The following is a 24,651-nucleotide window of genomic DNA, read 5'->3' as shown; positions in this document are numbered from 1 at the left end:
TGATGCATTCAGTGAATCTTTGAGCACTTGTGATGGACGAAACCTTAGAGTTGACAGAAAGCAGGCGCATTCAGGAACCTAAGAAATTGAATGTGACTGAACAAGCAGAGGCTTCCAGGTGGAAATGATAAGAAGGAGCTAGGGTGGTTAACCGGGATTAGCTCTTAAAGGGCTTTATAAGTCTTTTTTAAAATAAAATTTAAATTTGTTTTCAGAAAGAAGAGAAGGCAGGGAGAAAGAGAGGGAGGGAGACATCAATGTGTGGTTGCCTCTAGCACACCCCCAAAGGGGACCCAGCCCACAACCCATGCATGCCCTCCAACTGGGAACCGAACCAGCAACCTTTTGGTTCACAGGCCAGCACTCAATCCACTGAGGCACACCAGCCAGGACAAGGGCTTTGTAGGTCTTATAAAAGTTTTGGACTTATATGAGGTAGAGGATTGCCATTGAACCAAGGAGTGGTAGAAGCTTATTTTATTGTGTTTTTATAATGGTTCATGTCTCAAACTTTAGTGTGCTAAGAATCACCAGGGACATGCTCTCATACTAAAATTAGAACAATACAGAGATTAGGATGGCCCCTGAGCAAGGATGACACAGAAAAAAACAAAACAAAACACACACAAAAAAACCCCACCAGGGAAGCTTGTTAAAAAGGAGGGAACACTAACTCTGTCCAGGTAACTCACTTGGCTAGAGCATCGTCCTGATACACCAATGTTGTAGGTTCAATCCCCAGTCAGGGTACATACAAGAATCAACCAATGAATGATTTAATAAGTAGAACAAATAGAGGTTTCTTTCTCTCTATTATCAATAAACAAAAAAAGTTTTAAATGTCATTTAAAAGGAGGGATCCCCCCTGGCTGGATAGCTCAGTTGGTCAAAGCTTCATCCCAATACTCCAAGGTTGTAGGTTTGATCCCTGGTCAGGGCACACACAAAAATCAACCAATGAGTACATTAATGAGCAGAACAACAATTCGATGTTTCTCTCTTTCTCCTTTCCTCTCTCTCTAAAATCAATCAATAAAAACAATTTTTTTAAAAAAGGAGGGATTCCAGTGCCCAAGAATATGCATTTACTTTTTAATTTTTATTATTTATTGTCCATTGAGGCATTTTATTTGCACTTATGTATTACATCCCTAGAAAAAAGAATTTCAGGATTTCCTCTCCTGTGTGTTTTTGTCTTGCTTCTTCATGGTCCATGATCCTCGCTGACAGGACGGAAGCAGGTTATTCTGCCATTTTTCTAGATTTTTGAGTTGCACATCAAACCTGGGACTGGTTTCTCCATACTTGTTCAACCTGTCTGTGAAGTTCACAACAGTTTCCCGGCTCTGGGGCCATCAATAATTTCAAACTCGCCAACGTAACCATGCTTCATCACAGTTGGAAAACACACGATGACTTGTGAGCTCGGCTTAATAGAAACTCAGTGTTTGCTTCTCTTTTCGGCATCGTAGATATTCTTGAGAGCATCAGCCAGGACATTCACAAGCACCGTTACGGTGGCACGGGAAAGATGGCGGAAAGGGGACAAGGAGGGGCTAGCACAGGAAGACTATGCATTTAAATCAGCGTCCTAGTGGATTCTTATTCAATTCAGGTACAGCCCTGGCCGGGTAGCTTAGTTGTTTGGAGCATTGTCCCAATCGCCAAGGTTTGGGGTTCAATTCCCTGGTCCCGGCTCATGCAAGAGGCAACCAATGGATTCATGGATGGGTGGATTAAGAAAAAGAGCAGTTAGGAGGCAATTGCAGTAGCCCTGGGAAGAGTTGACTTGAACTTAGGCTCCCCCTGCCCCTTGGCTTGTCTTACATCTAAGGTCCCTAACCCAGACTGGACACTGGACAGAGGGAAGACTTGGAGGTGGATTGCACCGGGAATGTGTGCGAGACAGAAAGGAGGAGTCAATGTCAAGGACGCCCCCTGCCGGGCTTGGAGCTATGTGGTAATGGCGTGCCGTCCCCTGAATCGGAACGGTGGAGAGGGGCAGGCTGGAGAAGGTCAAGTAAGGAATTTTAGCTGAGGTTTGCTGAGTTTGAGGTGGTTTTGGGACACCCACCAAGTGGAGATGTTCAGAATCAGTTGGATGTATAGGTTGGAAGCAAGCACGGCAAAAGAATCTGGACTAGAAATACAGACTTGAAAAGCACTAACAAAAAGATGGTCACGGAAGTGGGTGAAATCATCCCAGGAGAGAGAATAGAACAAGAGAAAAGGTCTATAACAAAACCCAAGGAACATTTAAGGAGGGGTGGGGGGGGAGTGCAAAGGGGTCCAAGACAGACCGGAAGCACACAGACCAACGCCACAGGGAGGGAGGTCAAGCGCAGCGACGCCCAGCAGGCACGCGGATTCGCGCCGTCTGCGGTGACCTTGCAGAGAGCAGCTTTTGCGGCCATGCAGGGACAGCACCAGATTGCAGCGGGCTGAGGCGTGAGTGGGAGGTGAGGGAGTGGAGACAGCTGGCATGGACATTTTTTCAAGATGCTTGGCCAAGAATGGAGAGAGATACGGTGGTAACTTATGATGGAAATAGAATTGAGTCTTTTTCTACGCTGACGGACTGGAAGAACATACTGGGACAAAGAAAATAATAAAACCTACTGGGAGGAGTTGGGGGGAATCCACTGCACAGAGGCCAGGACCTGTTCCTAAAACGGGAGGGACCTGGCTGACTGGTTTGGAAGCTTGATAGCGGGTAGTTCTCGCGGATGGGTTCTCTTTCCTCTTGGAGGTTGGGGGCCAGGCCACGAGTCAGGACTTTGTAGAACGAACATTTTTCCTCAGCCGGCCAAAGTATAGGATTACCAGCAGTGCGTTAGCAGTCACCGCACTGAGGCAAGGCAGCGGTGGGAAGCGGGTTGAGGCTGAAGGTTTACAATTCCAAAGACGAGAGGCTGGCTGAGAGAAGTGTCATGTTCCTCTAACCGTGGGGAAAACTGCATTCGGCCCAATGAGCAACGGGGATTTTTTTTTCGTAGAACCTCATGCTGGGGCTATGCTCTAGGTTCCCCCGTCCTCGTGCAGTCAGTCGGCCTTCCCCGGCGTGCGTCTCACGTCTAGGCCTCAAGCCTCCTCGTCCTCAACGAGGACCAGCTGGAAGCCATTTTGATTAAGCTCCACCACAGAAGGACAATACAGCCCCGCCCAGAGCAGGCGCGCCCCCGCGGCGGGCAGGGTGCGCGTGTCCGCGCCTCTTCCCGCCGGCCTTGCGGGCGCCCGGCCCAGGGCCGGCAACGCGGGGCGGGTGGGGGGTGGGGGTGGTTATGTAAGCGTTGCGCGCTCCCGCGAGGCGGCAGCCAATGGGAAGGCCTGGCGGCTCGTGCTCGCGCACGCAGGATGGGGGGAGGGAGCGCACAACGTGCGCGCGCCCTCTCACTCCTCCACGGCTGCCGCCTCCTTCTTCTGCCGCTCCTGGTGCTGCTTGTGTGCTCCTTCGGTGCGGACCTGGTACCTCTTTTGTGAAGCGGCAGCTGAGGAGACTCCGGCGCTCGCCATGGCCGACGAAAAGCCCAAGGTGAGCTCGCCGCCGGCCTCCTCGCCTCGCCGCGCGGCGTGGTCAAGGCGCGGGCCGGGGGCTGGCCCAAGCCGCCGCGGGCTCCCCGCGCCTCCCCGGGTCCCCCATGGGCCGGCCGCGGCTCAGGCCCGGGCGTTCCGCGCCATTTTCCTCCCTCCCCTCTTCCTCCCGCGCCGGAGGAGGCCCCGCCGCCCTCCCCCGCCCCCGGCCGCCTCGGAGTGCGCGCCGGGCGCGAGTAGGGCGGGCGGATCGCGGACACTCGCAGGCCAACCGGCTGCGAGCGGGGCTTCTAGGGCCCGGCCCGGCGGGCGCGCGTGAGGAGGGGCGTTAAGGCGCGCAGCGTCCCCACCCTCCTCGGATCCCGCGCGGAGCTTCGGCGGGTTTTGCCGCCTCCTCGGCGGCGGGGAGTTCCCTCCCTTCAGAACTTCCCCCCAACGGGGATGAGAGCCGCGGGCATCTTGGGACCCCTGCCCCGGGCGGCAGTGGCCCGGTGAGGGTTCGGGGCGAATCAATGGGCTGCAGATGGGTTGGAAGCCGGATGCCTGTCGGGCCGTCGTGAGGGGCCGGGGATTCCCGGGTAGTATTTCCTACTTTAAAGACCTCGGAGTCCCAAGAGGGGGATGGGCCGGGGTTTTTCCTTGGGGATTAAATAACCCTTAATCCGCGGAGACCATGCGGTTTCGAGAAGTTGGAGGCAGATGTACGAGCAGAGACTTAGTACCTTTTAGAGACTAGAAAAGGCTTAACTTTTCAACGCGGTCTTGATGCACCAGGAGGCTTTCCCCGTGAGGACGGGGGCACACGCTTCTACCTGGCACGCGGGACTTTTCTTTGGTTTCTACTGTGACATTCTCCCCTTCCTCTCTGAAGTGACTTTAAGGGCGACAGAATTCCTCCACCCTTGATTTTGGTGAACTTCAGATTGGGTCGAAATCTGCAAGGAAGACTTGGAATAAAACTGCATTTGACTCATGTCAACAAAGGGGAGGGGAGGATAGGAGCTCTTAACTAAAAATAAACAATGAAATTGCTAATACAGGCGAACGTTAATAGTGGTTCCGACTTTTTACCGCTGCTTCAGGGAGTATCAGGGTAGCCTAGGGTTTGTTTGTTTTTTTTTAATGTAGCTTGATATTTAAGTTATAAAACCGAGTTTAGTGATTTTAATCAGATAATTGTAATGAGTTTTGAATTGCAAGCTCTAGATTCCCCCCCCGCACTGCATTCTGTACTTAAAGTACAATGAAAAGCGAAAGAACGCTCGTTTTTAGTCTGTTTAAGGAAAAGATTTTGAAAGTGACATAAAATAGGCCATTTTGGACAATTCAAGAGAGCGTTGCAGTAAATTGAGTGGGACCCATCTTTTAAAATCGATTGTTGCCTCTGAACTTACTGCGTGAGGTTTCTTTCTGTTTGTGACAGCTATTTGATATTGTTGCTGGAGGATTTCTCATTTTTCAGATTGATTTCAGCGGCTGAAAACATCTATATGCTCTTATATCATACAGAATGAGAAACCTGTTGATTTCTGAAGCAACTTGGGCTGCGCCTGCTTTAAAAGGTGTTTGTTTTTCACATTTTCCAAATTATACTTTTATTTTTCTTTCAACAGGAAGGAGTCAAGACTGAGAACAACGATCATATTAATTTGAAGGTGGCGGGGCAGGATGGTTCTGTGGTGCAGTTTAAGATTAAGAGGCATACACCACTTAGTAAACTAATGAAAGCCTATTGTGAACGACAGGTGAGGAACTGACGTGCACTTTCACTGAATAAAACTTACTTAAATAAAAAACAAACCTTATTTTCACGAAATAGAAACTAGACTAGCATAATACAATAGACCGGCTTTGGCAGAATGAACATGCATTTAAGTCCTTTATCATACATTTGGTGTGCTGATTCTTTGTGAAAACCTCTAGGATGGTTTGGTTAATGTATGATTCTAGTCTTGTGCCACAAATGCATCCTATTATCCTCAAGATGTGGTTGGTTTCCAAGGGAGTATAAGAAAATAAGAACAAGGTAAATGTTCTTGTGACGCTCTCTTTTGGTCAGGCCTTTTTTTTTTTTTTTTTTTTTTTTTAAGGTATATAATCTTTGTTTATTTTTTCCATTACTCTTCAGTACCCTTATAATAGCTCTCCCCCCATCCTTTTTTTTTTTTTTTTTAATTCACTTAAAATTTGACTTAGGTCAATACATTTTGAGTATTTTAAGCAGTTTGGAAACCATTAAATGTGCACTTAAGGACATTGCCATTTTCCTGACCATGTACAATTTTAATATTTCCTTTTTACACTAATAATAGAGGTCATGAAATTTAACCTGAGCCAAACATAAACATTTTTATATTAGAGACATTTGCATTTTACTCAAGACAATAGTAACTAGGCATCAAGAAGAGGAAGTAGAAGGGAACAGATGCTAGGAGGTAAATGCAAACTTTAAGACAAAGAAGCTTCCCTTTGTTATGAGTCTATAACAATGTAACTTTAAAAATGAATTTTGCAAGTATAACAAAAACTCTGGTAGATCAGTTAATACAGTAATAACCTGGCAGGAGTATTTTTCTTGCTCAACCCTGAATATATAATATATAAAAGTTGAGAAACTCATTCTTTTAGACTAAAACAACTTACCTGCATAGCAAACTTTCCCCAAAATAGGCTCAAAATAGAATAAGGCTTAAACCTGCAGAAGTTGGGAAATTGAGTTTGAGTTGAAACTTGAGCTTCCTCCATGAGATACAAAAGCATTTGAAAGAGACTGGAGGTATAAATTCCTTTTTGAACTTGAAGCTTTATTTTATGTCTTGATTTATTTATAACATAATAAGGAAATACTGTGCTTATAATTCTTATATTTTTATATGTCAGCTTTTTAAAAAAAAAAAAAGATTTTATTTTATTTTTAGAGGGGAGGGAGGGAGAAAGGAGAGAAACATTGATGTGTAGTTGCCTGTCTCGGGCCCCCTTTCTGGGGACCTAGCCTACAACCCAGGCATGTGTCTTGACTGGGAATCAAACCCATGAACCCTTGGTACTCAGGCCCGTGCTCAATCCACTGAGTTACACCAGCCAGGGCAAATGGTCATATTTTTCAGCACTTACAAAAATAAAGACATATTTCTTATAGAGGCCCTAAAGGATCTTTTTATTTATCTGGTAACTACCGGATGCCTACCATGTGCTGGGGCATTATACTATGTGCCAGGAAAACAAAAACACGTAGCCCATCCTCTGTATTCCACATTGTCCCTATGGGAGGCTGTGTTATAAGATCATGTTGCTGGGACAGTCAAGGATTTATTGAGGGTTTTTTGCTATATTAAAATAAGGTTGGTGTATTACCCAGTGCAAATACAGTTTTCCTTGAATTGTTTCCGTTATTAGGCTTATATTTGACTAAACTTGTTTGGGGCCACTCTTAATTTGCACTACAGGAAGCAGCAGCACTGGTAATTCATAAAACAATTCCAATGCATATGTGGGAATGCAAATAGGTTTTGAAGATACGGTTATTTCTATTTTCCTCTTAATTTGGGAAAAATCTTGAAGTTTTGAGTGAGACAAGATCTGTGTTCGGTTTCAAATTGTTCCTCACATTCCAAGGAAGAGGAAGTTGAATTATATCCTAATTGGGCTGATTCCCCTCTTAAGTGTAGATACAGGCTATTAAAACACTAGAATATTTCTTTAATTTGTATAGTTAGAATTTTTTTTACCTCAAATTGAACATGCAACAGAAGACTTGATTTTTATCCTAGAAATCTTTTTCTCTGGTGTCCTCCACTCAATAAATAGCACCATTCAACATCTAGTGAGGTCGAAACCTTGGGGTTATCCTTGATGGTGCTTCCTAACTCATAAAAGCCATCAGCACATTCTGCTCTCTGCCTAAACCTGTGCTGTCCAGGATAGTAGCCACAAACCACATGTGAATACTCCTTGAAATGTGATTAGTGCAAATTGAGATGTGCTATAAAGTGTAACATGGCAGATTTTGAAAACTTCGCACAAATAAAATATCTCAATTTTGAAAATGTTGACTACATATTGAATTATGGTTTTTAAAAATTTTTTTAAGTTGATTTTTAGAGAGAGGGAGAGAAACATCCATCAGTTGCCTCTTGCACATTCCCAACTGGAGACCTGGCCTGCTGCCTGGGAATAAGCCCTGACTGGGAATCTAACGAGTGATCTTTGGGTTCACAGGCTGGTGCTCATCCACTGAGCCACACCAGTCAGGGCTGAAATAGGTTTTGAATAGGCTGAGTTGGAATATTTTATTAAAATTTTACCTATTTTTAACTTTTAATGTGGCAGCTAGAAAATTTACAATACATACATGGCTCAGATATTTTTGTTGGATATTATAGCTGAGCCTTCAACCGTTTTCCAATCTTGCTAAGTTATTACCTTGGAGATGTCTCTGATTAATTCAAAGAGCTCCTGTTCTCATCACTCAATCCTCTCATTCTCATTTGTTTTATTTTTTTAATCACTGTATTTGTGTCTGCACAACAAACGTAAGCTCTGTGGGCATAGGGCCTTTTTGTTCACTGTTTCTCTAGAACCTAGACCAGTACCTGGCATATCGAACATGTTCATTAAATGCTTGTAAAATGATAGGGAACATTCAAACTAGTATCTCCAGAGATTGGTTCATAAATCAGCTTTTCATTCACATGTAGAATTAGAGTTTGCCTGCTTTGTATCAGCTGCGTAACCTTCAGCTAACTGATTCAGAGCACTTCCATTCTGGTGTGGATTTACTCTAACATCATTTCATGGAGTGTCAGGTGGTTTCAGAGAACACAGATTTATTGGTTCTGTCTAGCTCATTTTTTGTGAAATGAGAAAATGGACCCAAAGAGATAAGCTCACCCAACTCTTCCAACAAAACTAAACCTCAGGGATGAGATTTATTCAAAAGAGGAGCCCAAGTACTGGTTTAATGTCACTGAGTTTACATGGTTTATGCAATCTTACAAAATTTCTGAATTTTGGACTTTTGATCTGTAGAAAAGTCTTTCATTGATGAGGAAAAGCATAAAACAGGTGTGCTTACACATAAATAGAATGTGCTTACATTCTGACGCTGCCTCCACCTCCCCCACTTACTTTGAAAGGCCAGACCATTGGCCTTATGGCCTTACCACTGGATGTAGTGAAGGAAGAACCCAGCATATAGAAGGTGCTTAGTGTTTTCTTGAAGCGAGGAGTCTTCAGTGGAGTGTTCATAAATAAAATACCTGATAATTAATACTTGGCATTGAATTCTTGGTTGCTTTGTGTAATTGCTAACTAAAATTGAAAGTCGTGAGGAATTAAGGTGTGGATGTCACTTATCTGGTGGGGGGTTACTTGTGTTCCTCTAGACAGGGCTTAGTCTGAAACTGGTGTCAGGCTGGAGTTTGAAGGCAAGTGGTATGATCTTCATGATGCAGGTAGTTGTAAAGACAGATTCAGCAGATCCTTGTTAAGGGAATACAGGTATTAATGCAAGTATTTGTTCAGCACTTTGGATGCTTTTAGTCCTAAGAACTCAGTTTAATTCTCTCTTTTCTTAAATATTCATTGAGGCACAGAGTTTGTGTAACAGTAATTATAATTTGAGCATGATATAGGAGTGACTTTGTAAGATGCTTTCTAGAAAGCTGTCTTTCAAGGTAATGTATTTACAACATACCTCCAAAGATACTTTATTTTTCTATCTTGTCTTCATTTGGCTGCAGTTACCAGCAGCTGCACTGCTGTGTTCCATTCCCCTTTTCCCTACCCCTGTTAGGAAGGTAATGCTTCATAAGTAAAACATTGGAATCCTCTTTTGCATAAGGGGCATTTTTAGGCTTATTTATCTTCTTAATGCATATACAAATTTCTTGAAGTATAATTCTAGTAGTATAATTTAAAAAGTCTCCCTCCTTTTAACGATTTTATTTAATTTTTAGAGAGTGGGGAAAGGGAGGGAAAAAGGGAGAGAGACATCGATTGGTTGCTTCCCATGTGCACCCTGAGTGGCAGCTGAACCTGCAACCTCAGCTGTACCTGCACCAGAAATCAAACCAGCACACCTTCTCTCTGCAGGACGGTGCCCAACCAGCTGAGCCATACTGGTCAGGGTTAAAATTCCCTTTTTATTATCTTTCCCAATTTAATAGCATTAGATTAAGTTACTTTAAAAGATTTTTATTTAATTTTTAGACAGGGGAAGAGAGGGAGAGAAACATGAATGTGTGGTTGCCCCTTGCATGGCCCCCTACTGAGGTCCTGGCCCGCAACCTAGGCACGTGCCCTGACTGGGAAAATAACCTGTGACCCCTGGTTCATAATGAGTAGCTCAATACACTGAGCCACACCAGCCAGGACTAGATTAATTTTTAAGTAAAAAATGAAGCAGGTTAGATGGCTAATGCTTTTTTTCCATCTTACTCCATCAGTATTTAGTATTTACTCCTATCATGTACAAGGAGTACAAGGTAACCAAGACAGTCTGGGTTCCTATTCACTAAGCTTATTTTCTTTTTTGAAGATTATCATCTTTTTTTGGTTTGATTTTAGAGAAAGAGAGAGAAACATTGATTTGTTCTACTTATTTGTGCATTTATTAGTTGCTGCTTATTTGTGTCCTGACCAGGCATCAAACCCGCAGCCTTGGTGTATCCAGATAATGCTCTAACCAACTGAGCTACCTGGTCAGGGAGGGCCTGAAGTTTATTTTCTAGCGATAGGTTGACAAGTAGGAAGTGAAGCTTTAGGTAAGTATTGGTACTAAAAAGGAAATTGAAAAGCAGCTGCCTTTGAGCTATTCCAGAAATATTATGAGTAGATTGTGGTCTTATGGATGCTTTTAGGACAGGTACTGTCTTGTGTTCTAGTGGAAATGTCCCAACTTCCCAAGGATAACTTACTAAATAACTTGGTGTGCTTGCATTGTGTTGGGTTGGGGCATAGATTACTTGTGCATAGTGGTAGGAACTGTTAGGATAAAAGTGAAGGTAAAGTAGCTTTTGGGCAAAATTTTATTTTAATATTATACCTTTGTAGGTGACGTCTAGTTTTCGTTACTATTAAGGGTATTTTTCTTCTGGAGAGTTCTTTAACATGCATTGAGGAATATTGCTGTATGCATCTCTTCACATTTCCTTTCAGTATCTTAAATACACTGCCTGACTCAAGGTATGATCTATTCAAGCTTGGAGTAGCTACGGTGTCAAAAGCAGTACAGTTTTTTTTTTAAAGAAGACCTTTATTTAAAAAACATTTCTCCAAAGAAAATCAAATATAGTTTAAAGATAAAGTGAAAGGCACCCCAAATCTTTTTACCCACATAGAAATGTTGGTAGCATATTGATAATTTATTTAGGTCTCTCTCTTAATACATTTCATGGCTAAATATGCCTGTAGTTTTATTTTTCACTGTTTCTTTGCATTCTGACTGCTTTTAAACTCTCTCATCCAGGGTTTGTCAATGAGGCAGATCAGATTCCGATTTGATGGGCAGCCAATCAATGAAACAGACACACCTGCACAGGTAAAACTCCCTTTGTGCTAACCAGAAAAATCAATGTTTTTCTTTTTTCTTTTGGTAATTTTCTCAATAGCTCTGTTTATTTGTGAACTTTCAGATGTTGGAATATAATTCTTTACCTCATTTCAGGCCTATGTAAAATATGATCAAAGGGGAACAGAAAGAAAAAAATAGAAATAGATGGAGGAAATACCAGTAGTTTAAAAACATCTGGTTATCACTTGGTAAAGCTACTAGGTCATTTAATTACTTTAAACCATTTTTTCCAATGTCTGTTTCTTTTATTTTTTTAATTTGATTTTTAAAATTTATTAAAGATTTTATTTTATTTTTTTTAGAGAGAGGGGATGGGAGGAAGAAAGAGTGGGAAAGAAACATCAATGTGTGATTGCTGCTCATGTGTCCCCTACTGGGAACCTGGCCCACAACTCAGGCATGTGCCCTGACCAAGAATCAAACAGGCTACCCTTTGGTTCACAGGCCGGAGCTCAATCCACTGAGCCACACCAGCCAGGGCTAATTTACTGAGTTTTTAGAGGGTGGAAGGGACAGGGAGATAGAAACATGGATTTCTTGTTCCACTTATTTATGCATGGTTTGATTTTTGTATGTGATCTGATCAGGGATAGAACCTGTAACCTTGGTGTATCAGGATATTGCTCAAACCAACTGAGCTACCTGGCCAGGGTTGTTTTCCTTGTTTTTGTTGCTGCAACTGCTAATCATAGTGGGTTCTGTGAACCAGTTGGGTTTCAATTCTGACCATTTTAACACTCATGCTGAACTTTTTTTTACCTATCCTTGTGAACTGAGGGGAATGGATGACAATCACTACAGATCTCTTGATAGCTTAGTTTGAGAGAGAGGGCTCTTGACAGTAGGTTGCTTTCCAGACCCTCACTATAAAAGATCATGCTGTCTGACCCCTCATCACTTCAGTTGTTCCGTCACTTTGTAAGACATCTGCTGGGCTGTCTTCTAGTCCTGAAGCTCTTTGTTTCATTTTACCTTTTTAAGTTGCATTTAAGACGTCTATTTTTGTTGGGGGGTGGGGGTGGTGGAATTTTGTCTTTTTTTTTTTAAGATTTTATTTTCAGACAGAGGGGATGGGAGGGAGAGAAGGACAGAAACATCAATGTGTGGTTGCCTCTTGCGCGCCCCCTACTGGGGACCTGGCCTGCAATGCATGTGTGTGCCCTAGACTGAGAATCCAGTTGTGACCTTTTGGTTTGCAGGCTGGTGCTAAATCCACTGAGCCACACCAGCCAGGGTGGAAAAATGTTTTTGAAGCAGAAACTTAAATTGGAAATTTGAATTAGAGCCCAAGTATTTTTAAAATTTTTTATCACCCCATAAAAACTAGACAGTGATAAATACGGTATGAGTAAGTAGCACATCAAGATTGTGGTTTTGTTGATAATCTTCAAAAATTTGAAATGTCTGAGTTATACTTGATGGGAGAATATTTTGAAGAAATTTCTGTTGGTGAGTCTCTAAGGAGCAGTTATAGTCCCTAGCCACAAGGAGGAGCTGAATTCTCTTGATGAAAGACAAAAAGCTCTTATCTTTTGAAGGCATTTAAAGTTTAACTGTAAAACTTAACATTCCAGTAGTTTATTTCAGTAAATAGTCTGAAGACCTCTTTTGATTGTTTTAAAATAATAAAAAGAATCCATTGTGCTAAACTGTGACAATTAGTATGTATTTTCTTTCTTTTTTTTTTTTTTTTAAGATTTTATTTTTAGAGTGAGGGGAAGCAGAAGGGAGGGAGGAAGAGTGGGAGAGAAACATGGATTGGTTGCCTCTCACATGCCCCCAATTGGGAACCTGACCCACAACCCAGACATGTGCCCTGACTGGGATTCGAACTGGCGAGCTTGAGGTTGGCAGGCCAGCACTCAATCCACTGAGTCACACTGGGCTCTTATTTATTTAATTCTTTTTTTATTGATACGAGAGAGAGAAACATAGATTTTTGTTGTTTCACTTATTTATGCATTCATTGGTTGATTTCTTGTATGTACCCTGACCTCCAACCTTGGTGTATTGCGATGAAGCTCTAACCAACCCATCTACCCTGGCCAGGGCTAGCAGTGTATTTTCTGTCTTATGGAGTCCTCACCCACCACCGCATCATAATTTTGCAAATACTAAACTGTGAGGAGGATTTGTTCAGAACTTCATTATAAAATCTTCAAATGAATTTGGAATTGAACTCATTTTAGTATTTAGGATTTATTTTAGAATGAAATCGACTTACTAGAATTGTTCTCCCAATATTAAATTAAAGAATTGTAATAAATTAGTAAATCTTATCAGCCAGTTTGTTTTTCTTAGCCAATTTTAATAGCAGTATTATTATTATGTGCCCATGATTCTGTTACTTTCTTCTGCTTATTTAATTCTCATAGCTTGAATGCTATTCCATTTTACAAAAGATGGGATCAAAACTCAGTTATTAATATGTTAATGTCTTAGCTCTACTTTGAGTATATTTCAACTTCATTAGAAACAGTTCTCTTCCTTGTCTTTAGGTGCTCAAGTTTGTTTTACCTACAAAATTAACCAGCTTTTAGGAAAAAAATGCTGTGATTTTTTGATCAAGATTTCATTTATTTTAGAGGGGAAAGGAGGGAGAAAAAACATGGATTGGTTGCCTCTCACACACCCTCAACTGCGGTCCTGCCCAGCAACCCAGGCATGTTCTCTGACAGGGAATCAAACTGGAAACCTTTTGGTCTGCTGACCAGAGCTCAATCCACTGAGTCACTCCAGCCAGGGCTAGAAAGGAATTTTCAAGGGTAATTGTCAGCAAAATAAACCGTTACAAAGCTTATGTACTTTATATTGTTGCCATATGTACCAAAACCTTTCTACTATCAACATGGTTGTTTTATGTATAATGTATGAGTAGTGATCTTGCAAACTTAATTTGTGAATAGCATTTTAAAATTTAAATCGGTTTTTATTAAAATGTTATAAAAAATTAATTTTATTTTTAGACAGGACAGGAAAGAGAAAGAGACGGAGAGAAACATCATCAATGTGTAGTTGCCTCTTGCACGACCCCCCCGCCCGGGATCTGGCCTGCAACCCAGGCGTGTGTCCTGACTGGGAATCAGGCCAGTGTTCTATGCACTGAGCCATACCAGCCAGGGCTAAATTAGGTGTTTTTTAAAAACCAGTGTTTTCTTATCCATTCCCTTTCCCTTACTGCATAGAGGTAACCACTGTTTTGTGCACAAGCAAGGATATATTCATGTTATAGACAGATACATTTAAAAACACAAATGTTGCTTGGTTTTTAAATTTTGTCTTTAGCCTAATACTAGTATCCTAGGGATATTTCTACTTGAGTAAATTTGCTTATTATTTTTTTATTTCATTTTAAATTATATTGATTATACTATTACAGTTGTCCTGATTATTTCTACCCAGTACCCCACACCATTGTTCATGTCCATGGGTCATGGGAATTTCTTCACTACTCCATTTCCTATACTGTACTTTACAGCCCATGGTTATTCTGTAACTACCTATTTGTATCTATCTCTTAACCCCCTCACCTCTTCACCCATTCCCCTACACCCTCTCCCATCTGGCAACCATCAAAATGCTCTCCGTATCCATGATTCTGTCTCTCTTCTTGTTTGCTTATTTTTTCTTTTAGATTCCGTTGTTGATACGTATTTACTGCTATTTTATTGTTCATAGGTTTGATCTTTTTCTTTAAAAAGTCCCTTTAACATTTCATATAATAATGGTTTGGTGGTGATGAACTCCTTTAGTTTTTTCTTGTCTGGGAAGCTCTTTATCTGCCCTTTGGTTCTAAATGACAGCTTTGTTAGGTAGAGCAATCTTGGCTGTAGGTCCAGGGTCCAGTTGCACAGCCTCCCCTATCACCCAAGCTGGGTACTTGAGGTGTGCCCTTCATGTGGGCTGACTACACACTCCTCTTGAAGTTCTGAGCCTTGGTTGCTGTTGGCAGATCAGTGGGAGGGATTTATCCAGGCCAGTCAGCTGCAAGGACTAGCTGTGACCCACTGACCATCCACCTCTGCCCTCTGTGGAGCATCAGCTGTGCAGGGGCAGGGTGGTGGTGCTCTGACGTGGTCTATAGCTGGTCCACTGGGTGTGCTGCCCTGGGGTTTCACAGGTGGTGCAGGTCAAGGTCAGCTCCCACTGGTATTCTGTCTAGGGCCACCCTTCCTGAGCTATAAAGCAGTCAGAGATGGCTGCTACCTGGGCTGGCCTTGGAGATCCCCAGGCGAAGCCAAGCTGTGAATCTACTCTGGCTACTGCAAATGCTGGGCCTGGGGTCACTTAGCAAGAGATATGGGGGGTGCTAGGGTCTCACTGAGACCAGCTGTTGCTTGTTTTGAGAGGATTTAGGAAGTTGTGAAGCATTAGCCAAGACCAGCCATTCAAATGGGAATGTCACTTTTACATGTTGTATATTGGGTGGGACTCAGGATCTCCAGGGTGGGCAAACAGTATTAGCCAGGTTGATGGAGTCTGAGATATGATAACTTGCAGGCTGGTTCTGTGGCTCTGTGGGAGGAAGGCTCAGAAAATGGACAGTAGTCTCTCTGCCCACCTTTCTGTCTGGGAGAAAACTGTCCTCCAGCTCCCACCTTGATGCCAGACACTTCAGTTCCTCCCTGTATGCCACCGGTGCCTTTCAAGCTATCAACCTGGTACTGGAGCTCAGAGGACTGAGTGAGTCTGAGTAAGTCCATGTAAGCGTTCTTTATGGGGCACTGCTTGGGACTATAGAAGTTTTTTCTACCAACTCAATCCTGCTGGGTTTTGCAGCCAGGAGTTAGAGGGACTTAATCTCCCTGGCACTGGAACACTGGCTGGGGGACCTGGTGTGGGGTTGGGACTCTTCGCTCCTGAGATACTCTTCCCGAATTTTTATCTACCACACATGGATGAGGGACCAGCTTGGTCCCTGTCTCTGCCCCTCCTACCAGCCTGGATGGATGTGGTTTCTTTAACTCCACAGTTGTCAGACTTCCATTCAGCTCAATTTCTGGTGGTTCTGTTTCCGTTGTAACTTTGATGTGGTTGTACGAGGTGAGCCGTGTTTACCTATGCCGCCAACTTGACCAGAAGTCCCTCTGCTTATTCTTCAATAACAGCCGTGTGGTGTTTCATGTATAATTGTATCATATTTCATTGGGTTTCTCTTGATACTTAGATTATTTCCTGTTTTTTGCCCGTGTAAACAACATAGCAGTGAGATCCTTTACACATATAACTCTTAATTTTCAGTAATTGCAGGAGGTGACTTAACTCGTAGACATCAGGGGGGGGGGTTTCAAGATTTTTTTTTATTTTTAGAAGGGAAGGGAGAAAGAGAGGTAGAGAGAAATCAATTTGAGAAACTTTGATCTGCTGCCTCTTGTTATCTGCCTTAACTGGGACCTTTCTCTTTGTAGGACAATTCCCAACCAACTGAGCCACACTATACTGGTCAGGGCAGACACATTCAGTTTTTAACTGAAAAACTTAAGTTTTCTATAATCTTCACAAAGAAGACCATGTAAAAAGTTACTTAAACCCAAGGCCGATTCTTAATTAGCCTCTGGGATGTTGAAACTAATGAACATTGGAATTGGGTGAAGCTTATGCAGTTTTTCAGGATATTTAGGTCTGATAGTTACAATTTTTTTTTAATTTTATTTATTGATTTTAGAGAGAGAGAGAGACATCGATTTGTTGTTCCAGTTATTCATTGGTTGCTTCTTGCATATACCTTGGTTGGAGAATCAAACCCACAACCTTGGTGTATTGGGGAAGTGTTCTAACCAACTGAGCTACCTGGCTCAGTTATATTTATAACTCAGTGATAGTTATAACCTTTTTTTTTTTAAAGATTTTATTGTATTTTTAGAGAGAAGAAGGGAGGGAGAAATAGTGGGAGAGAAACATCAATGTGTGGTTGCCTCTCACATGCCCCCCACTAGGGACCTGGCCCACAACCCAGGCATGTGCCCTGACTGGGAATTGAACTGGTGACCCCCTGGTTCACAGTCTCAATCCACTGAGCCACACCAGCCAGGACGATAATTACAACTTTTATGAGCTGAATAATCAATGGCTTTCAATTTGTTTTTTTCCTTTATGTTAGTTGGAAATGGAGGATGAAGATACAATTGACGTGTTCCAGCAGCAGACAGGAGGTGTCTACTAGAAAGGGAACCTGCTCCTTCACTTCAGAACTCTGTTCCTCCAGACCAAGAAGACATTCTCAATTAGAAAACCGCAATTTGGTTCCACCACATCCTGACTACTACAGTATAGTTTTCTCTATTCTTTCATTTCCCTTTCCCCATTCCTTTATTGTACATAAAGTAACTGATGTATGTGCACAAGCATTTGCATTTTTTTTAAAAAACTAAATGGCCAATGGTATGTTTTGATTGACATCACATGGAGACGGGATGGGGAAAAATACTGGTTCTGTGAAGACACCCCCTTTCTCCATTAGTGGCATGCTCATTCAGCTCTTACCTTTATATTCCAGTAAGTTATTTTGCTCTCGCTCTTTAACAAAAAAGACACCACCATAAAAATCCTTGCATACCTTGTTTGATTGGAGAATTTTAATGTTTTTCATTTATCATTGTAAAACCAAGGACAATTTTATAACTTTTTTGTACGTAGCTGTTACATGTAGGGCAATCTGTCTTTAAGTAGGGGTAAATTACTCTAAACGAAATGAATCCTAGGTAGTTTTCCCTTCAAGTCAAGCGTCTTGTTGTTTAAATAAACTTCTTGTTTAAAATGAGCTGTTTTGTTTATTCTGAGGAATATTAAATAGAAAATTGAAATTTAGGAAAAGACATGACAACAATAGGCCTGCTGGAAGTAACATTTCAAGGAAGAAATAAAGCTGCTTTTTCTGGCTAGCAAAACAGTAACAAAGCTATAGAGATGACTTGCAACGGATGTTTTAGCCTCCTGTTTATTCAAAAAGCTTAGGCATTTCCAAATATGCAACTTATCTAGGAAAAAAAAAAGTCATAATGTGTGGGTTTACTCCTAAGCATTCTTTTCTTGAACCACTCCCCGAGACGGTGCGTGTGTACATGCTGCAAGGGAAACGTTCTGGTTTAGCTAGTTCTGCTGATAAATCACTTAATTCTTCCAGAGTTCCTTTTGATAAGTAAATGCTCCCTAACCTGAAATAGTCTGTATTTCTTATAGCTTTATTTATTTATTTTTAGAGAGGGAGAGGGAAAGAGAGAGGGAGAGAGAAGCATCAGTGTGTGGTTGCTTCTCCTGTGCCCCCATTTGGGGACCTGGCCTGCAACCTAGGCACGTGCCCTCATTGGGAAAAGAACAGGCGACAGTTTGGTTCGCAGGCCAGCACTCAATCCACTGAGCCACACCAGCCAGGACTATTGCTTACAGCTTTAGACAGATAACTACTGTGTTCAAATTCCCGTGCATGGGGAAAGGTCACACCTGTAGAACCAACAAACAGAACATTAGAGCAGGAAAGGTACAAAAAAGATTATCTAGTTCTAACCTGTTTTAAAGATGAGGAAACTGAAATCCAGACTGTTTTTGTCTCACAGCTAAATGGTTATAAACCTGGGAATAGAGATAGGTTTCCTGATGCTTGCTAATTGCAGTTGAGTTCTCCAATACTGGTTCTCAAGAAACGGAATTCCCACCCCTACTACCTACCCACTAATGTGGCCTTTTTGGATCAAGTGTCCATGTGGTCTTGTGCCGTGTCAGCCAAGTCGTTCACTTAATTCACTCTACCTCTGTTGCAACCTGGTCCTTTTTTTTACATTAGCCGTGTCTATATAGAATGAGCTTCCCCAGAAATGAATTCTGTAGATTTTTTTAGCTCTGTTATATAAGAGTTAATCTTGAGTCAACTGAACTTTTATTTTGCTACCAACTTCTTACAATCTATATTGCAAGACTGTGGGAAGCCTGCCCCCAAGAATTCTCAGAAGGGATCAGGTAAGGACTTTTCTCTTGACTTACTGCTCTAGGTACTATGAAATAGTGGAATTTGGTGGTATCCTAACAAGTTCCAGTCAGAGAACTTTGTATGGAAAGGCTCTTGCACTGGGTTCTTTAGTCGGAGGAATGTGCTAATACTGTGAGTTTGTGCCTTTTTGAGGGGAGATAAACTTTAAAGATTTTATTTATTTTTAGAGAGGGGCAGGGAAGGAGAGAAACATCAATGTGTGCTCACCTCTCGTGTGCCCCCAACTAGGGACCTGGCCCACAACCCAGGCATGTGCCTTGACTGGGAATCAAACCGGCCACTCTGGTTCACAGGCCAGCCCTCAATCCACACCAGCCAGGGCTCAGGAGGATAAACTTCAATATAAGCTCTGGTAGAAAAGTGTCTGGTAGTACTGAAAAGAGCCAAAGGGCGGTGTGCGGAAAGGCACTGTGATCACAGGATTTTGCACCGTACGTGAACTCTTTTCACACAAGTTGCTACCAAGACAAATATTCTATGGAAAAGAATTTATGGAGTACTTTTTAAAAAATCACTGAAAATACATGAAATTGTTACATTTGTTGAAAATACTACAAGTAATTCTTGCATTTTAATTTTTTGGCTTGAGGGAACATATAAATCATAGGAGTTAGGGTGCCATTTTGGCTAATTGTTCCAACAATTTAGCTCAACTCTTTCTTCTGGCTGCCCTCACATTAATTTAATGAGATTGCATGGAAGATGGGAAGGAGTAATACATTTGGAGAAATGGGAGACTTGGGTGAAAGTGAGTAATTAGGTTGGGGAGCTTGACAGCAGCAAGTCAGTGGAATCCCAGGATTTGAGGGAGGCCTAGAGAGTTTTTCCAAGGTCTTTGTTGCGGGGCGGGGGGGGGGGGGGGTGCGGTGTAGCAGAGGGGGCCAGCTGTGCTGCTGAGGGTTATTTTTGAGTTAGGATGCTACTGCTTTTAAATAAGACTAACAGTCATTCTGGATCGTGGTTTTGCATTAAAATGCCTGGATGAGCTTTTAAGAAATACCAGTGTTTCTGCCCTACTCCCAGACATAAATGTATTTTCAAAGCAATGTGGAATTGAGAAGCAATTCTGGGAGGAATCCTCTCAACTCTTAAGAGTTAAGCACTTTATGGTAAGGATTAAATGAGGTAATACGTGTGTGTGTGTGTGTGTTTAATTGATTTTGGAGGAAGAGAGAAATATCAACTTGTTCCACTTATTTATGCATTCATTTGTTGATTCTTGTATGTGCAGTGACGAGATCAAACCTACAACCCTGGTATATCAGGTCAGTGCTCTTAACTAAGTGAGCCACTCAGCCAGGGTCCGTGAAACAGTTTTAAAAGACCAAGAATTGGCCCTGGTTGGTGTGGCTCAGTGGATTGAGTGCTGGCCTGTGAACCAAAGGGTTACCAGTTCAATTCCCAATTAGGGCACATGCCTAGGTATTGGGCCAGGTCCCCAGTAGGGCCTTTGAGAGGCAACTACACATTGATCTTTCTCTTCCTATCCCTCCCTCCTGCTCTCTCTAAAAATAAACCAAAGAAAAAAGGTAAAATTAGCAATTATTTTTGCTTAGAAGGGGAAACTCATTTCTAGGAGAGTGGGACAGAATTGTTAGGTTAGAGGAGTTTTTGCTTGTTTATTAAATAAACATGGAATTGGGGAAAGAGGACAAACTTAAACCACATAATCTTAGCTCAGTCTGAGAAGAGGAAATAATGGGGAGATATGAATTGTGCTCTCTGTCTCTACAATTTGGTGATTGAAAAGGACCCGAGAGGGATGTCATCAGACCTTAGTAGAGTATATGTACCATTCTGTTTACCTTAACTTTTAATAAAGAGAAGGCAAGAACATGACTAAGCTATTTTCCATATTTGAGACCTCTCTGTGCATTTGTTTAATGGCAGATGAATTTTAAGGGAACTTGGGTGTCTCAGTGAACATCGATCTCGCCGCCCCCCACCCTTTTTGGTGAGGAAATGGCTAAGAAAAGAATGGACAGGTGCACACTAAATTTGCCGGTAAGGGTGATGGATGCAGAACTTAGTGTGTAAATAGATGCAGTGAAGTCATACATATGGGGGTACTTGCGAGGCACATCCATATTAAAGGAAAAGTGTGAGGGCTTTAAACATTTTCTGACAAGTAAATCTTGTTAGAAATACCACTCATTAATTGTCATTAAGTTCAAAAGCACATGACCAGCATTTTTAAAATACTGAAGTAGGATAAAATATTAAGAATATGTATTAAACTGGTTGAACACAAGCAATTGCTATTCTTGTAGATAAAAAATAAATATGTGCAGTTTCATGTGGTTCGCCTGTGTGTGTATTGGATCTCAGCGAAAGGCAGCGATCTGAGAGATTGGTTCAAACCCAGCTGCAGAATCTAGGGAGGGTAAATCCCAATAATGAGGCCAGTTAGAGTGCTCATTTCCTCCGACACTGGTATAAATTGGGGCAGGTTGAACTTTTGGGGGATTCAGAACACTGCCTGGTAGTGGGAAAGCTGGAAACATTTAAGGTGAAAGATGCTTGAGAGCTCAGAGATGCTGAGTTAGTGCGTGTTTTGTGTTGAGTTAACAGTTACTACCTTTGTAGGCACAAGTGATGAGAAACAACTTCCGGATTCTAGTTTGAGTAGGTTGTGCACTGCATTCTTGAGTAAAGCTCTCCACGAACCCAGCAACAAAATTAAAAACCAGTGGGATTCCTGTCCATATTAAAGGAAAAGTATTAGGACTCTAAACACTTTCCGACATATTTTAAATGGATTTCTTGCCAACTGCTTCAGAACAATAGTTTTTGTGTTCTGAGCAAATTCGGAGAGCGTTGGGTTTACACAAACCTGTTGCGTAAGCTGTTCACTAGCCTTTCTGGATGACCAATACTTGGAATATGACAGGGAAGTGGCAGCATGGGACTAAGGTAAATTGAGCACTTAATTGCTTGAAGACGTGAAAAGTTAGGAGGCATTTGGGCATCTGCTCATTCTTCTCCCCTTGACTAGATTTAAAAAGCAAGCAGTGGTTTTAAAACTGCACCTATTGGAACCCCAGGGTGGTACAAAAAGGTAGGTAGGCTGGAGGGAAAGGCTGGCAAAAGACCAGAGGCAGTGAGGGTCGTGACTTGAGACCAGCTCAGTTTCAATTACAGCTGCTCTGTTGTTAATTGACCTGTTTTACACATTTTGATTCTGCTTCATAAAGGTTTGAACACATTGCTATTTGGTCAGGAAACTCCTGTTAGACTGTTCTTTGTCGTGAGATTTCATGTCTTCTATTTTAGGTTTTAGGTTAACCTGAGAATTTGGAAAAAATCTGTATTGATACAGATAGTATATTTCAGATCATCATGACGGGCCGCCCATTGTAAAGGCTGATGTTCACATTGCCCTCTCCTTTTGCACCGTTTGATCCTGATCTGTGTTGCTCCTTTGGACAAAATGCAGTTTTATTCATGTCCCGTTTTCAACAGAGTTTGTCTCCTGGAGCAAAGGTTGTTATAGCAGAGCTACAGATTATATCTGTTTTACCCCAAATCTCTAGCTTCCAGCAGCAAGTGAAGTGTTTTGATTTTAGTCAAAACCATTATAATACATAAACACATAAATAGGAGGACTAGTTATTGCAGATATTTCTGGCAGTTTTACTTTAAAATACAATGAGTATGCCAAACAGGCCTACCTAAAATGGCCTTAATCTGATGTCTGTTTTACAGAAATTTATTCTTGATAGATCAGAGTAGATGAGTGAAAAGCATTCTCCTGGGTCTGATTTCTTACCTTTGAAGCAGAGGTTCTCAGCCCAAGCTATACGTGAGAATTACCTGTTTGACTTTTTAAAGATATCCATGACAGAACTGTACACCCAGAAATTCCAGTTTAGGAGATGTCGGGTGCGGCCTGGCATTCATTTGTATTCCTTTAAAAAGCTCATATGTTATTCTGATACCCAGCCAGTGTGGGGCACCTCTAGTAGAAAGCTTTCATTTACTAAGTACAACATTCGTATAATTCTTAACCCCATTTTACAGATGAAACTGGGCTCAAAGATATAATTGTACTTAGAAGTGTTACACTGAGAGAAAGCTGACCCAGAACCTAGGCTTTTTGATTTCCAGTCCGGTGCTGTATTGCCACAGCAACCTGTCTTCTCTTAGACTACAGTCAAGTACAAATGCAAAAAGTTAGGCCAAAAGGGACCCTAACGAGGCAGGTGCGAACCCCTCATTTAACAAAATTTCAGATGGTTAGTAAGTACGTAATTATTTTCCAAGTAAGTCTGAGAACAAAAATGGCTATCACTTTGATGACGTCTTATGTGTTGGGCCAAGCAGTTTATGTGCATTACCTAATTCAGTCCTCACAACTCTATGGAGTCCAGGTACTATTTTATCCGTACTTTACAAATGAGAAAACATGCTCGGATTAAGACCCAGATTTCGCCCAGGAGAGCCCGAGCCAGCAACCACCGCACTCCTCTACCTCCTAGTCTAGAATTACGTGATTTTGGGGGAGGGCTTGTGTGCTCCAGCTAGATGGGTCTGAAGTTTTTTGTTTGTTTTGGAAAGTTACGCCCAGCCTTTAAGAATGGAAAGATTTTAAGAATAAAATTGAATTTCATGCTTTTGTGGTAAGCACATAAAGACATGACCCATGCCTTCCAGAAGAGAACTTACCTTTGGCTTTTCATGAAAGCCCAGAAGAGTGGTTAACCAACAATATAAATTTCCAACTGCCTGGAAGGAGGAGGCCATGTGAAAAGGAATGGAGTTCAATTTTTGTGGAAATACTGAAAAAAGCTCTGCCTTGAGGAAACACGCATGACATGGAAAGACCTCCACTCTTTTTTGCCGAAGGCTTTCCTGTTACGATTTTGCAAATAGTCATTCCTGAGCCCTCCCAGTGTGTCTGCATTTGTTGCAGGGATAGACTTACCCAGACAGGTGGAAGAGTCATGACTTAAGGGTTATAAACAGCTGCAGAGCTCTGAGATGGTCTTGTAGCAAGGGATGAGGCCAATTCCAGCCGCCAGGCATTAACCAGCCTTAGAACAGGCCCTCAAATCGGAACGACTGTAATTTTGGTCTCGTGCACGCACCGCCCATGACAGCTAAATAGTAACAAAATGCAAAGAATTTCCAGTCCTTTTAAAAGAGATCTTCTTGGCGTGCTTTCTGTCGCTGACTCATAATGCTGCTGCTTTGGGACTGTCAGGTTTCCGCATGGGATACAGTAGGTATTCAATAAATGTCAATTTGGAGCAGTGATTTTCATCCCTTATTAAGGATCATGCCCTTGCTATCCCACCATAAATAAGGGAAGTAAGTGTATCGTAACGACAAACCCGCCCTACACTGTGGGTTCCAACTTGCCCAGAGCGAGCTTTCCCCTCTGACGGGTAACTTTTTTTAAGGGACAGCAGGCACAACTCGTACCTAGCTCCGGGCAGGTTTGGCCTTTGTCCAATCATCTCCGAGATATTGATGTGGGGGAGGGGGAACACCCCAGATCTTCCCTACCAGGAAGCGGGCGGGTTTTGGCTGAGCAGGGACCGCCACAGCCAGTCTCTATACA

General features: G+C 42.2%; 1 protein-coding gene and 1 pseudogene across 2 annotated transcripts; both read left to right on the top strand.

The window, feature by feature from the left end:
• The first annotated feature begins 534 nt into the window (after nt 1-534).
• LOC112298950 (U6 spliceosomal RNA) lies at nt 535-629 on the top strand (annotated as a pseudogene).
• A 2,739-nt stretch (nt 630-3,368) lies between these two features.
• On the top strand, nt 3,369-17,864 carry SUMO2 (small ubiquitin like modifier 2). 2 transcript variants are annotated; one of them, XM_053911329.2, is made up of 4 exons: nt 3,369-3,532; nt 5,145-5,276; nt 11,000-11,071; nt 17,205-17,864. In XM_053911329.2, the coding sequence occupies exons 1-4, from the start codon at nt 3,512-3,514 to the stop codon at nt 17,265-17,267; spliced, it is 288 nt and encodes a 95-aa protein (XP_053767304.1). In that variant the 5' UTR covers nt 3,369-3,511; the 3' UTR covers nt 17,268-17,864. The 2 variants fall into 2 exon arrangements, with proteins under 2 accessions (XP_053767304.1, XP_053767303.1); XM_053911328.2 differs by lacking the exon at nt 11,000-11,071.
• The last annotated feature ends 6,787 nt before the right edge of the window (nt 17,865-24,651 follow it).

The sequence above is a fragment of the Desmodus rotundus genome, chromosome 9 (assembly GCF_022682495.2).
Source record: "Desmodus rotundus isolate HL8 chromosome 9, HLdesRot8A.1, whole genome shotgun sequence".
In the NCBI taxonomy this organism is placed as follows: domain Eukaryota; kingdom Metazoa; phylum Chordata; class Mammalia; order Chiroptera; family Phyllostomidae; genus Desmodus; species Desmodus rotundus.
This window is presented reverse-complemented; position numbering and strand designations above follow the sequence as displayed.